Source organism: Pinus tabuliformis, chromosome 5_2 (genome assembly GCF_031772625.1).
Source record: "Pinus tabuliformis cultivar Carrire ecotype Pingquan chromosome 5_2, CPIR1, whole genome shotgun sequence".
Classification (NCBI taxonomy): Eukaryota; Viridiplantae; Streptophyta; class Pinopsida; order Pinales; family Pinaceae; genus Pinus; species Pinus tabuliformis.
This window is the reverse complement of record NC_142306.1, coordinates 1,110,030,607-1,110,045,081: the sequence shown is the minus strand read 5'-3', so window position 1 is coordinate 1,110,045,081 and position 14,475 is coordinate 1,110,030,607. Positions and strand designations below refer to the sequence as shown.

At 36.0% G+C, this 14,475-nt stretch overlaps 1 protein-coding gene across 1 annotated transcript; it reads left to right on the top strand.

Moving 5' to 3' along the window:
- Positions 1–4,716: 4,716 nt before the first annotated feature.
- On the top strand, positions 4,717–5,265 carry LOC149163111 (chromatin remodeling protein EBS-like). The gene has a single exon (XM_089435347.1). It carries the CDS (start codon positions 4,717–4,719, stop codon positions 5,263–5,265), a length of 549 nt encoding a protein of 182 aa, XP_089291473.1.
- Positions 5,266–14,475: the final 9,210 nt, after the last annotated feature.

The window sequence follows — 14,475 nt, the reverse complement described above, 5'->3', positions numbered from 1 at the left end:
ATCCAATATTTCTCAGACTTTTAGGGTTAGAAAGACGACTCAAAGGGCTACCATAGGATGAGATTTTAGATATTTGAGGTTAGCAGTTACAGAGATACAATGGATTCAATATTGAGCTCTTAAAAAGTGAAAAAAAGGTGTGTAGTTCTTTTAAATTTTGCATAAGATTGGTTTGAAAAATTAGTTGAAGGAATTCAACGGGAAGAGTGACGAAAATTATTAGCATTAATTAATGACCCAAAGAAAGAAAATGGAAACACCTAGTAAGCAACCTTAAATCTATAGCATGACTCGTGAAGAAGAGGAAGAAATGCAACATGATATATCAAAATTACAAGACCAAGTACAACAAATTTCACTCTCACTAAAGGTAAATGAAGCCAAGATGAATGGCGTGGAAGCTAAAATGAATGGCATGCAAGTTAATATGGATGGTGTGGAAGCTAAGATGGATGGCGTCGAAGCTAAGATGGACGGCATGGAAGCTAAGATGAATGGCATGGACGCTAAGATGAATGACATGAATGATAAGATGGAAGAATTGAAGATAATTTTAAATAAGTTGCTACATGAAATGGTTAGTAATGGTGAAAGGGTAGTAAAGGAAACTCATGATGAGAACAAAAGAAATGTTAATCATGATTTCATAGACTCTAATGTTGGATTGAAGACTCACCATGTTTCAAAAATCGATATGAGGAATTTTTATGGCAAGGATCTCAGAACATGGATACTGCAGATGGAGCAGTTTTTCGATCTCCATAATGTGTAAACACACAAAAGGTATGTATTGCAACTTTATATTTGGAACCAAATCAGTTTGTATGGTATCGATGGCTTTGCCCTTGTAAACAAATTGTCACTTGGGAAATTTTTACGGAAGAAATGATAGCACATTATGAGGATACAAAAAGTAACACTTTGTTTAGCCAATTGATAAATCTCAAACCAAAGGGTTCAATGATGGAGCACATTGAGGACTTCAAAAAATTGAACATAAGGGTAAAAGATATTCGAGAGGAGCATAGGATCGATGTGTTCATAGGGACTTTAAAGGATAATATCCAACATGAGGTTCTCCTTTGGGAACCTGATTCACTGGAGAAGGCATTCAGGCTCGCAAGAAAAGTGGAAAGAAAAATTATGGCAACAAGGAAGTCTACCCCTCACAACTATAAATATGGAAGTGTTGTTTCTCCTAGCCTTCCACAACCGACAAGGTTGACACCACAAAAATTGGAAGAAAAAAGAGAAAAAAGGCTTTGTTACAATTGTGATAACAAATACATTAAAGGTCACAAGTGTGCTGAGAAGAAATTATTTTACATAGATTGTGAAGGGGGGAAGAAAAGGATCAAGAAACATCAAAAGAAGATGATATACACGAGGAACCAACCCCAAAGAAAGAAGAAATAAATCTGACCATATCTTGTAGAGCATTGGAAAGAATTACCACTCTTCAAACTCTCAAGATAGAAGGACATATCAAGAAGAAAAAGGTTCAAGAAGTGAAATATCACATTGAGAAAGAAGAAATGAATCCGACCATATCTTGTAATGCATTGGCAAGAATTACCACTCCTCAAACTATCAAGATAGAAGGGCATATCAAGAAGAAAAATGTTCAAGAAGTGAAACATCACATCGAGCATCAAGAAATGAATCCAACCATATCTTGTATTGCATTAGAAGAAATTACCACTCCTAAAACTCTCAAGATATAAGGACATATCAAGAAGAAAAAGTTTCAAGCAGTGAAAGGTCACATCGAGCATTAACAAAAAGTTCTCCAACTTTTAAAGGATAATGCCACTTTGGTGCCGAATCGAATGAAACAACAAGCAGATCAGCATCGCAGTGAAAGAAGTTTTGATGTAGGCAATAGGGTATTTTTACGAATGCATCTCAAGCAAGCTATTTATGAGAAGGAAATGTTGGCAATACTACATGCACTTAAGAAATGGAGACCTTACCTAATGGGAAGACACTTCAAGGTAAAAAGGGATCATGATAGTCTTAAATAGTTTTTAGAACAAAGATTATCTTTAGAAGAACAGAAAAAATGGGTCACAAATATGTTGGGTTATGACTTTGAAATCATCTACAAAAAAAGGAAGCAAAATGTTGTTGTAGATGCACTCTCAAGAAAGGATGAGGATGTGGAAGCATTGTTTTATACTATTTATATTATCCAACAAGATTGGATAAATGAAGCAAGGGATGAATGGACGAAGGACAAAGAAGTGTGGCCACTCATTCAAAAGTTGGAGAAGATCTGGGTTCAAACAATATTGCGAGAACTTGACGAAGAAGGAAAAATCATATTGGAACTTGGAGCAATCACAGAAACAAGAACATGACATCTACGAAATCGATCAATTTAAGAGTATCTCATCAAGTGGAAGAACTTACCCACTGAAGATTCCACATGGGAGGACAAGAATTTTATAGAGAAGCATCATTAACTACTCAAGCATTGAGGACAACACTTTTTGAAGCAGAGGGGCATGTTAGGTCCCTATACTACTAGTGTAACCCCTTATTGTTATTAGTACAACCCCCTTATTATATTGTTGTGCCCATGTAGTCCCCATATTGTTATTATTGTGCCCCATAGAAGCCCACTATTGTTATTATTGTGCCCTTACATTATTATTGTTATGTTTGCTCTCATTATGTTATGACCCCTTAGACTCATATATATAGAAAGGAGGTCTTGTCATTTGTATCATCCAAGGATTGTTCATTTGTGTAATGTAAAGGAGGTTTCCCCCTCGAAGAGGCTTATTTTGAAAGCGTTTATCTATATTTTCTATCTCTTTGTGAGTTGGTTTCATAAGAGAGGCCTTCTCGGAATTTGAGGGTGAAGTCTTTCGAGGAGGCCTTCACTCACTTTGTCTTCCTTTTCCCTGATGTGGGCCGTGTTGGGTGGTCTAGTAGAGGGTGAGGAGGCCTTCACTCACTTTGTCTTGGCCCTGTTGGGTGGTCTAGTAGAGGGTGAGATGTATCGTGGGTCTCTTGCTAAGGGCTTATTTCATATTATATTAATAGATACTCTTTTAAAATTTAAATATTAAATTATATTATATTTATTTAACATTGAATTTAAAAAAGAGTTGAACTTATAAATATCTCCATTATTTGAGTTTTGGTGAAATTAGGTAGTAAATATCATATTGTCTTATAAGAGTGATTAATTAAGTTTAGGGTGCAAAGTTTGGAGTGATTGTTTGATTTTTTGGTGCAAAGTTTGGACTAGTGATTGTTTAAGTTTAGGGGTGCAAATTTTGGACTTAGATTGTTTAGGTTTCATGTGTAAAGTTTGGATAGAGATTATTTAAGTTTGAGGAGGAGAGTTTGGACAACTTTGTTTGGATGGAGATTGTTTAAGTTTCAGGAGCAAAGTTTGGACAAGTTTGGAAGGAGATTGTTTAAGTTTCACCATAAATGTTTGGACAAAGATTGGAAAATTTTTAAGGTAATGTGTAACTCTAAATATTTTGATATTGTAAAATTTAGAATGAATTTTTTTTATAAGATTTTTAGTTGTTGCATAGATTTAAGATTTAGATAGATTCTCATGGTTGGGTGGAATGGCTCTTATATTTCTCACCTCACTTGAGATTCTTCCTAGTGTCATGATGACTTATAATGCCATGATAAATATTATTGTATTTTTGGTCTACTACCACCAACCTTAATCTGCCCTAGGGTTAAGAAAGTCTGCTTTCTTTTCTTGAAGGTAAAAAAAATCTATACACTTGTGGTCCCAGGTTAAGAAAGAGGTTGATTTCTTTGCTCCAAAAGAAAAAGAGATCTATATACTTGAATATTTATGGTCATAGACAATATCAGTGGATTCATAAGATTATTATTGCATCCAACATTGTGGCTAGCCCTATGTAGATCAAATTTCCATGCAACTTTAGAGCTTTTTCTAGATTGAAAAGTATAACTTCAAGCTATTTAAATAATTTAAGATAAATGCACATATCATTAGAAAATCAACATCATTAGAAGTAATTATGAGAAATGTTGTGCTAGTATCTATTGCACTTGAAAACTCAACAAGATCCATGAGTTATCCATTATTTAGGGTTTGCTGAACATGCGTAGTAGAGATCATCTTATCAGGATGAGAGATTGTTTAAGTTTCACTTGCAAAGTTTGGACAAAGATTGTTTAAGTTTGTTTGGAAAGAGAAAATTTATGCAAGATTAAAATGGTTGGAAAACTTTTAACTTAATTAGTAATTCTAAATCTTTCTAGTATTGTAAATATTTAGATTGTATTTTTATTTAGGGATTTTTAGTTGTCTAAAAGACTTAAGATTTTGATAAATATTGTTGTCTTGCCTGCTACTACAAGCCTAGCAGTAAGCCTAGGACTAAGAACAACTGATTTCTTTCCTTGGAAAAAAAAAATATCTATAGACTTGTCTTAAGAAAGAGATTGATTTCTTTCCTCTTAAAGAAAAAAGATCAATTATGATCATAGACAATATCATAGGGTTCATAAGATTATTATTCCATCCAATGTTGTGGCTATCCCTAAGTAGATCAATCTTGCATCTAACATTAGAGCTTGCCCTAATCGATCCCTACTACCATCACCATCATTTTTTAATTAACGGAAGAGTGACACTATTCGACGTTCTATGCTTGCACGGAGGGTAGACGTGGGATCAGTTAATACGTCTTGAATTTATCCAAAAAAATGACACGGGAAAGACAAGTCGTTGAATCGAGCAGCCTAGTGCCGAAAGGCCTTGGCATCCCTGGGACCGACGACAGTATGATGGTGGACGACTTCGTGCACCTCCGATGTGGGCAGTCCACATCAGTCGTCAAAATCACCAAGTTTGAGCGTGACGATTCTGGGCAGAGCAAACATAAAGTTCATGTCAGATGGAGCTGCAGGCCTGAAGAGACCAAGGCAGGGAGGCAGCCATTCCACGGCGTCAATGAGTTGTTGGTTTCTGACATCGAAACGGTGGAGGAATGGGCAAGTGTAGTGGGAACCTGTAATGTATTGGGCGTCGAAGACTCCATGAAACGATCCTCATCCGCCGCAGGAGATGGAGATGAGCCCACCCACTTCTGGAGTTTCGAATACGAAACGGAGAGCGGGAATTGTTATAGGATTGATTACTATTGCATTAAATGCAATGGCAGGTATAGAGTTGGCCCTCTCACGCTTAAACAACAGTTGACGAGAGCCTCCAGAATTTACTTGCGCCGCCATGTGTTTTGCTCCTTATCGTAATCGTATTCGTGACCAACACAAATAGTGGGTCTGCACACACTCCCGGGGATTTACGTTGAAATAGGTTAAAATAAGGAATAAATTGGGTACTTTTTGTGATTTATAAACTTGGCATGAAGATTCTGCTAGTTTATGAAAAACTTGCTCTCGGAATGATATAATGATGGTCTGTCAAACAATTTGTTTTGATATATGCTTTCATATTTTACTGTTACTTTAAGACAGTAATTGTCTACGAAAGTTCACAATTATGTTATTTGATGATTTTATGAAGAAGGTTTTTTCATTGAAAGATTTAGGATAAAGTTTTTTTTATTTCTATAAGACTACCACACTATTCTATTCAGCAAGTTGATATGGAAATTACATATGAAATTGTAATTGGTTGTCTGAAATCGTATATGCAATTGCAATCAGAAATCTAGACTCATAGTTTAGACTTGTAGTTTTCTTACCAAGTCTTGTAGTTTCTGTGTCTCAATTTGGTCTTTTTTTTCTATTGCATTCAAATTAATTTTAATTTGCATAAGGAAAGAGAGCTAATATAATGCTATATATTTATTATAGGTTAAACCAGAAATGAAAATATGATCTCTAATTTCAAAACCACTAAGACACATGGAAAATTGGAAGATTTTCATAAAATCCACATTTGCATTTGTAGATATTATCCCAGGTAATACAAATGCTGGTAATCTAGTTACTTAGCCAAAAACACTGGTACCAAACCTCAATCCATGACATTTGTGTTATTGAGATACAAATTGGATGTTGTAAATGTTCTTCATTCCTTGATGGTAATTAGTTGTAAATGTTCTTCATTCCTTGATGGCTTTCAACTATTGACACTAAGGGTATATGAGAAAGCATGGAGGAAATATGTCCAGTTTAGGCTTTGCCATTTTCTTTTTCTAACTCTTACCTTGTGAACTTCATCTGTAGATACTAGTTTGCATAGGTTCTTATTCTGAACATTTGTTACCAGTAGTGAAATATTTTAAGACGTCTCATTGATATATGGCATTCTATCCCAGCTTATGTAGAACTATTACTGGAATTTCTTATTAAATATTGATTCACATCTCTATGCCAGGTTACCTAAAACTATATATATATATATATATATATATATATATATATATATATATCTATATATATATATATATATATATATATATATATATATATATATATAGATATATATCTATACATACATACATACTTATTTATTTACTTACCCACCCAATATCTATTTGTATAGGTTTTTATTTTGGATTCTTTGTTACTATTGATTAAACATGCTATATTTCTTATTGATATATAACATTTTATCTCTTAAGGGTTATGCCACTCTATTTTCAAACTAGTAGGATAGTTCACTCTAAGAGTGCCTTCTTTTGTGTCTAAAAGATTCTCCCATATTAACTTATAATATGTGAATTTGATTACAATTAACATTTCTCAATATATGTTAATGATGTGTGCAATGACAATGAATAAACTAAATTACTTACTGTAATATTTTTTTAGCCATTAGTTGCTACTGTAATCTTATTCTTAACTAGCATTAAAGTTCTCACTCGCAAAATATGTTCTATATTCCTTTATCTCATGCCAAATGTTGATACTAATGTTATGGAGGAATTATGTTGTGAAACTGTTTAGGATTTGGGATTTTCCCTTTTCTAGGTCACATATTTCTTTTTGAACTTTATCTATAGCTACTGATTTGCACGTACTTACTCTGGACCTTTATTACCAAGTGAAATATGATAATATACCTCATTGAATACTAATTTATATAGGATTTTATTTTCATTCTTTGTAACCATGGGTGAAATATGTTAACAAACCTCATTGATATATGACATTAGAACTCATTAAAAAGATTTTACATAGGATTTTATTTTGATTCTCTTTACAATGGGTAAAATATGTTAACAAACCTCATTGATGATGATGATGATGGTTGTTAACGTCCACTCAGACCAAATAATGATCTATCGGACCTAAAAATACAAATTATTTATTTTGATTTAAGATTTTATTCCGATGCTCAAAAAGCTTGGAGAGAAGCCTCCCGAGTTCACTATAATTTTGGCATTGTAAAAGGCTAGAAAGGTCAGTATTGTAACAAAGGTTGTGAAATTGAGATCTAATGTGGTTGTATGCACGGCACTCTAAGAGGAAGTGGTTTTCATCCTCCATGCTCTTATTCTCACAAATATGGCAGATCCTTTCCATCCATGGTGTTTTAGGAACTACCTAGTGGCGAGTCTCACTATGGAGCTCATGAGAATTCGTTCTAATCTTTGCTATATTAATTTTCTTTTTTGAGCTAGTTAGAATAGAGAGATACTTTTGATCTTCAAGGGTTGGGTTGATGACCTTCTTATAATAACTTAGTTTTCTTTTAGACGCTAAATCTTTCTCACACCACAATTTTTCTTTGAACTTAGAAGTAACAATATCTTTAATGTTATTTATGTTTTGCAAAGCATCATTCTCATTGATCTCCCAATAGTTTAACCAGGCCCTTGTGTCCTTATGCCATCCTCGGTTAAGCCTTAGGTGGTTTTGGCTGGAATTTAAAGCTAGCTTAGGAAGTCTATGATTGTCTATGTTATTGAGCTTGTGCTTGTACATCAGAAACCTGAGCATAGCTAGGCTCTCAATAGAAGAAAGACCCGCTTCTATAAGGAGATATATGGAATTGTATAGTGAGTTAAGTAAAATTACCATTGAAGTTTGTTAAGAGACTTTATTACATGTGACTTTGCATAGGTTCTTATTTGCTTCTTTGGTACTAGGGATGAAATATGTTAATAGATCTTATTGACATATAACATTATATCCCTCAAGGGTTATACGACACTATCTTAAAACTAGAAGCACAACTCACCCTCATTGGCTTCTTTTGTCTCTAAAATTTCTCCATTTTTATTTTATAATTGTGAATTTGATTAAAATTGATATCTCTAGAAGCTAAGAATATTTGTCATGAGATTTTTTGTGTTTGTGATCTTTGTCTCAAACATATCACCTATCTTTTGCTACATAATATTTCTTGTTATAGTTGTGGTTTAGCTATCCTTTCAAATTGTCATTGAAGATCTTTTATTATTCCCCTTATAGCATATGTTCTTTGACTCCAAGGATTTCACCTTATATATGGTTGTGGCTATGAGATAATTTCAAAGATCAATGTCTTCATATATAGATTTTGTTTAAGATGTTTAAGTATTTGTAGGAGATGGTAAATTTAAGACTAATTCTTTACAACTTGTTGAATGTAAAGTAGTATTCATTTGAATTATAGATCTATTGTGAAGTTAAATATGTTTGTGAATATTTTACTAATACTTTTGAATTAGTGATGAATTGTTTTGAATTTAAAAATCAAATAATTTGAGCTTTCAACATAATTGTTTTGTGTAAATAAATTATTTTGAGAAATCCTATTTACCAAGTTCAAAGGATAGATGAGTTCATGGAAAATTTTCCTATAATAATATTTTTTTATTATTATCTTTGAGTGGATATATGGTAATGTTTACTTAGTGGAATGTAGTACTTAGGATTTAGTTGTACATTAATAACTAAACTTATCATATCACTATTGTGATTGATTTTGTAGGAGGGATATTAATATAAAAGAGTATATAGTGGAGTTTGTAGTTGAGATTAATAAAGGAAATCTTGACTTAGAATAAAATTTATTTATTTGAAGAAGGTATACTAGATTTTGCACTTGTTGGTGTGGTGAGATAAATAGGTGATGATAAGGGTATGGTTTGAAGGGAATGTGGTTTAAAGAGATGTACAACCCTTAAGAAAAGCACTGGTTGGCTTAACAAATGCGGTAGTGAAGCAAAACTAGTGAAAACATATACGATATCTATGACAAAGGATGTAACTAACAAACATTGCAAGATTTTCCCAAAACTAAGAAGTAGAGAGAACTTAAGAGGTAATGGTTAAAGGAAAGAGGTTTGATGCTAGAAGGATGTTCAACAAGAATTAATAATGATGATGAAACATTGATGGGATTTGAAAGACAATCTTGGAGAGGATTATAAATGGATCTTAAAGTCCCAATTGATGGGTTATTTTTTCTTTTAGGAGGAGACATTTTTTTAGCACAAATTTGAAGAACAATGGAATAGAGGAATGAAGGTTATGCATAGGAAGAAGATATGTTTTTTCACATGATTTCAAATTTTGAAGGAGAAGAATCCTTAGAGGAGTTTGGTACTTGTCATCATCAAGAAAGAAGCAAAACTCATTTTGTAGGCTTATAATATACAAAACAATGAAGATATCCTTCTATACATTTACTAAAAATCTTAGTTTTCATATGTTAAGATAATTGAATAACCAAAGAAGAAAATAATTGAGTCCAAAACTTTCTTGAATTGCATGTAATCATGTGAAATTAGCCTTACAGTATCAAATAGGAAACTTTTGTAGGGCTTCATGAATGCAAGCCCAAACATGAGAATATAGATTTCCCCTTTAGACTTGTAGCCTTCTTATCTTACACTAAGTCTTTCTAGTTTCTGATGGGGCAAGCCCACCTGGTCCAGCCGTCAATGCGCTGATGATGTTATGTACCACCAATGAATATAATAATAAAAGGTATTTCAGATATATGTGTTGGTTGATTTTTAATCTATGCTGAATTGATTAGGGTTACGGTGATTGTACCGTGGTTGATTACCTCATGGACATCTGTCACTCCTCGGGATTTTACGAACCCGCCTTGGTTTGGGGTTTTACTCCTTCGCGCTCATTTGGTTCTCGTTGTTTCTCCTATTCATTTGCTCTGCGAGCTCTCGGCGATCCCTTGCAGCTTCTGTGGTTTTCGTTGTAATTTTCTGAAGCTTGTCTGCCTGGTTTACTAAGTTATGTGCTCCTAGTTGCCTTCTCGGCCTCGGTCATTTGGGACTCGGCCTGAATTCTTCTCTTCACCTGGAAATTCGTTGAAACCCTCGTAAGGTTTGCGTTATTATATTTGTATGTTCTCTCTCACTGTGTGTTTGGACTCTGCCCTAGTGGGTCTCTCCCTTTGTGCGTCTTTTATCAGTTGCTGTTTATGGTTCACAAGGGTTTACAATTAATTCATGGCTGCATGGTTCTTGGTGACATCCTCTTCAGCGCTGGTTCGTTCCCTCACAAGTTCGACAGGGTTATGGTGGCGTTCTTTGTTGGTTCCTCCGCCACCTCTGCGTGGTAAGTCACTGTTTCATGCTAGATTTTTTCCTGAGTCTAATGTCTTGGCTCCTTTGTGAGCATGAGGGTCTTCCTAGGTGAAGATGCGACTATGGCTTGCGTGTCACGTAACAAAACACATTTGTTTTTTTATTCAGTCATTCCACTTCCAGTTCTCTGGTTTTATCTCGTGGAACCTAACCTCGTTCTGTTTGTCTTCTTACAGGTGGAGCCGCTCGTTGGTCTCGGTGCTTGGACTTTCAGCTGCCCCGAACAAAATACGGGTAGCATCGCTCTGTTGTTGTGGTTTGCTTGTCTTGGTTTTTCAACTTGTAGGGTTGGTCTGTTCTTGTTGGCCTTGAGCCACTGTCTGTTCTCGGTTCTCTGGTTATTAGGCTTTGTCGTTGATTATGAAAACGAGTTAGGGTCTTATGGGGTTGGCTTCTGTCTGTAGTTGGTTTAGTCCCCACGTCTGCGAACTGGGTTCGGTCTTTTATTTTTGAACAAATAATGTGAATATATAATGGACTTTGGATGACTGTATTTGTAACCCTATGAATTTTGTGCTGGAATAAATTTGGATTGCTTTCGTAAATTCACATACCTGTTATGGTTATGTAATGCCTGATTATTTTGGTTGTGCTCCTTGTACTCGATGATGTTGCTTTTCGTCTAACTTGACTATCTTCTCCTTCTGTGACAGTATTCACATGATAAAATAATGACAAATGTTACACAGCATTGAGGACGTTGTAGGATTGTGTGTGCACAGAACAATAATTATATTTCTTTCTCTGTTAATTTCTTACACAGTCGAACCCTGTAATGTGCCTGTTTCCCTCCTTTTATAGCACTGTTTTCAAACTGTTTTTTTAACTGCTGTTGGTTTGTTTTGTTAGTTACATCAGTTGTTCCTTATGTGGAACTTTTCATAGTTGGCTAGTACATTTTCTTTTCATGCTTTTACAACAGTAATGTAACTGTCTGGAAACAACGACTCTAACTAATTACTACTGCTCCTAATTAAAAGTCATTACATTAATCTTAGGCAACTTTAATTTAAAAAAAAAAAAGTAAAATAAAAACAACAGATATACTATCCATCCAGCGAACTCTTTTCTCCGTCCTCTTCAAAAACCATGTCAACCTTGCTTCTGTCTTTGTCGTGTCAGCCACATGCTCCTGCATCAAGCTCCCGGGGTAAAAGAAAATCATGGATCCGTTCCATGAGTTCCTCCATCGAATAGCCAACCTTCTGTATGTGTGCCACGTCGAGCCACGAGTTGTCCTCCATTGGACGGTCTCTCCACTTGACGAGATATCGTAGATATTCTTTCCTACGTGTCTACTTGGCTACCTGGGTAATGATAATCCCTTCAATCTCATGGGACTGAGTCGAAGGCAAATAATTCTTCCAAGAACTGTCTCTAATTTGGGTGTCCCATTCTCGCCGTACCACATTGTCGTCCTTTGCTTGGGCATTATATGGGAACAGATCCGCCACATTGAAAATAGGTGATATGCCTATATCAGGTGGTAGCTGAATTTCGTAAGCGTTGGCTGAAAATTTACGTAAGATCTTGCATGGACCAATTTTCTTATATTTTAGTTTATTATATGTGACCTTAGGAAAACGTTCCTTTCGCAGGTGCACGAGAACCTCATCCCCAACATTAAATTGCACTTCTCTTCGCTTTGAATCTCCTTGTTGCTTATACTTCTGTACGTTGTCCTGCAATCTAAATTTGACCTTTTCATGAAGTTCACTCATTGCTTCGGCAAAATCTTCCCCATCCGCGCTTCTCCGTTCCAATTTTCCCAAATCTCGCAGTTCATGTATTCCCCGAGGATGCATGCCGTACAAAATCTGGAATGGGCTGTGTCTGGTGCTACGATTGGGCGAATCGTTATAAGCGAATTCTTCCTAAGCAAGAGCACGATCCCATAACCGTGAATTTTCTCCAGTTAGACTCCGTAATAAATTCCCCAAGCTCCTATTCACCACTTCCGTTTGTCCATCAGTCTGCGGATGATACGCAGAGCTGAAATTCAATTGCGTGCCCAAATTTTTCCACAGTGTGCGCCAAAAGTGTCCTGTGAATTTTACATCCCCGTCTGAAATGATAAATCTCGGTAGGCCATGTAGTCTAACAACCTCCGTGAAAAGCAGGTGAGCCACGTACGTGGCATCACTAGTTTTCTAGCAAGGAATAAATGAGCCATTTTAAAAAATCTATCTACCACCACCATTACTGAATCATATCCCCACTACGTTCTAGGCAGTCCTAAGACAAAGTCAATGCTGACTGAGTCCCAAGACCTGCTTGGAACAGGTAGTGGTGTGTAAAGTCCAGTATTCTGATTGTGTCCTTTCGCCAGTTGGAAGACTTTACACGTGTTCACATATATTTGTACATCCCTGCTCATTTTGGGCCAATAATAAAAATGTCTGAGTTGCTCCAAAGTTTTGTTGATGCCAAAATGTCCCGCTAGTCCACCACTATGCTTCTCCTGTACAATATTTTCCCTCATCGAACAGTCCGGGAATACATAACTGCCCACCTCTGAACAATGATCCTTCCTGCAAATTATAGTCTAACCATGGGCTTGCATTCCTCAACACGGGATTTTGGCAGGCTTCAAAAGCTTCTTTGAAATCTGTGTCGGTTCGGTACAAATCCTTCAGATGTTCGAATTCCATCACCTGTATGCTACTTTCCTGCAAGAGCAAAGCTCTTCTACTCAAGGCATCTGCCACTTTATTGGCTTTCCCACTTATGTGTTTTAACACGAAAGTGAAACTCTACAAGTATTCTACCCATTTGGCGTGCTTATGGTTTAACTTGTGCTGCTGCATTACATATTGTAATGCCGAATTATCAGAAAATAATACGAACTCATTGCCCAGCAGGTAGTGCCTCCAATGTTTTAAAGCTTGGACCATGACATAAAATTCCTTGTCATACGAGGAGTATTTATGCCGGCTCTCATTTAATTTTTCACTAAAGAATGCCACTGGTTTGTCTTCCTGACCGAGCACAGTGCCAATAGCTGTTCCACTTGCATCACACCAAACCTGAAAGAGTTTATTAAAATCGGTTAGCCTCAAGATTGGCCTCTCCGTAATCTTCTGCTTCAAGAGCTGAAAACTGTCTTCTGCTGCTCTGGTCCAACAAAAAGGCTGACTTGCCTTTTTTATGGTCTCTAGCATCGGCGCGCAGATTTCACTGAAATTCTTAATAAATTTTCGATAAAAACTTGCTAGTCTGTGAAAGCTACGTACCTCAAATAAGCTCTTCGGTGACGGCCAATTTATGATTTCTGCAATCTTTTCTCGGTCCATTTTCAATTCATTTTCTGCAACTACAAATCCCAGATAGACCAGCTCCTTCTGCAGGAAAGAGCATTTCTTTAAGTTTATGAGCAGTTTGTTCTACTGTAACTTCTCTAACACCCTTCAAACATGTTGAAGATGTTCTCCTTTCGTTCTGCTGAAAATCAAGATATCATCAAGGTAAACTATCACAAACTTGCCAATAAATTCCTTTAACATCTCATTCATCAATCTCATAAAAGTACTAGGAGCGTTGCTTAATCCAAATGGCGTGACCAGCCCTTCATTAGTCTTGAAGGTTGTCTTCCACTCATCTCCTTCTCTAATCCTCATCTGATGATATCCACTCTTCAGATCAATCTTCGTGAAATAAGCTGCCCTGCTAAGACAATCTGTCATGTCATCCCTTCTGGGTAGGGGAAATCTCTACCGGATAGTGATTTTATTAATAGCTCGTGAATCTGTACACATTCGCCATTCTCCACCCTTCTTGGGTGCGAGTACTGTTGGTACCGCACAAGGGCTCAAACTTTCTCTAATCAGTCCCTTATCCAACAACTCCTGCACTTGTTTACGAATCTCTTCATTATCTTTCGGGCTCATTCTATATGCTGCCTTATTCGGTAGGCTTGCTCCAGGTATAAAATCGATATGGTGGCTAATGC

Excerpts from the sequence above, each read along its gene's own strand:
- LOC149163111 (XM_089435347.1), top strand. The coding sequence starts at position 4,717 with ATGACACGGGAAAGACAAGTCGTTGAATCGAGCAGCCTAGTGCCGAAA.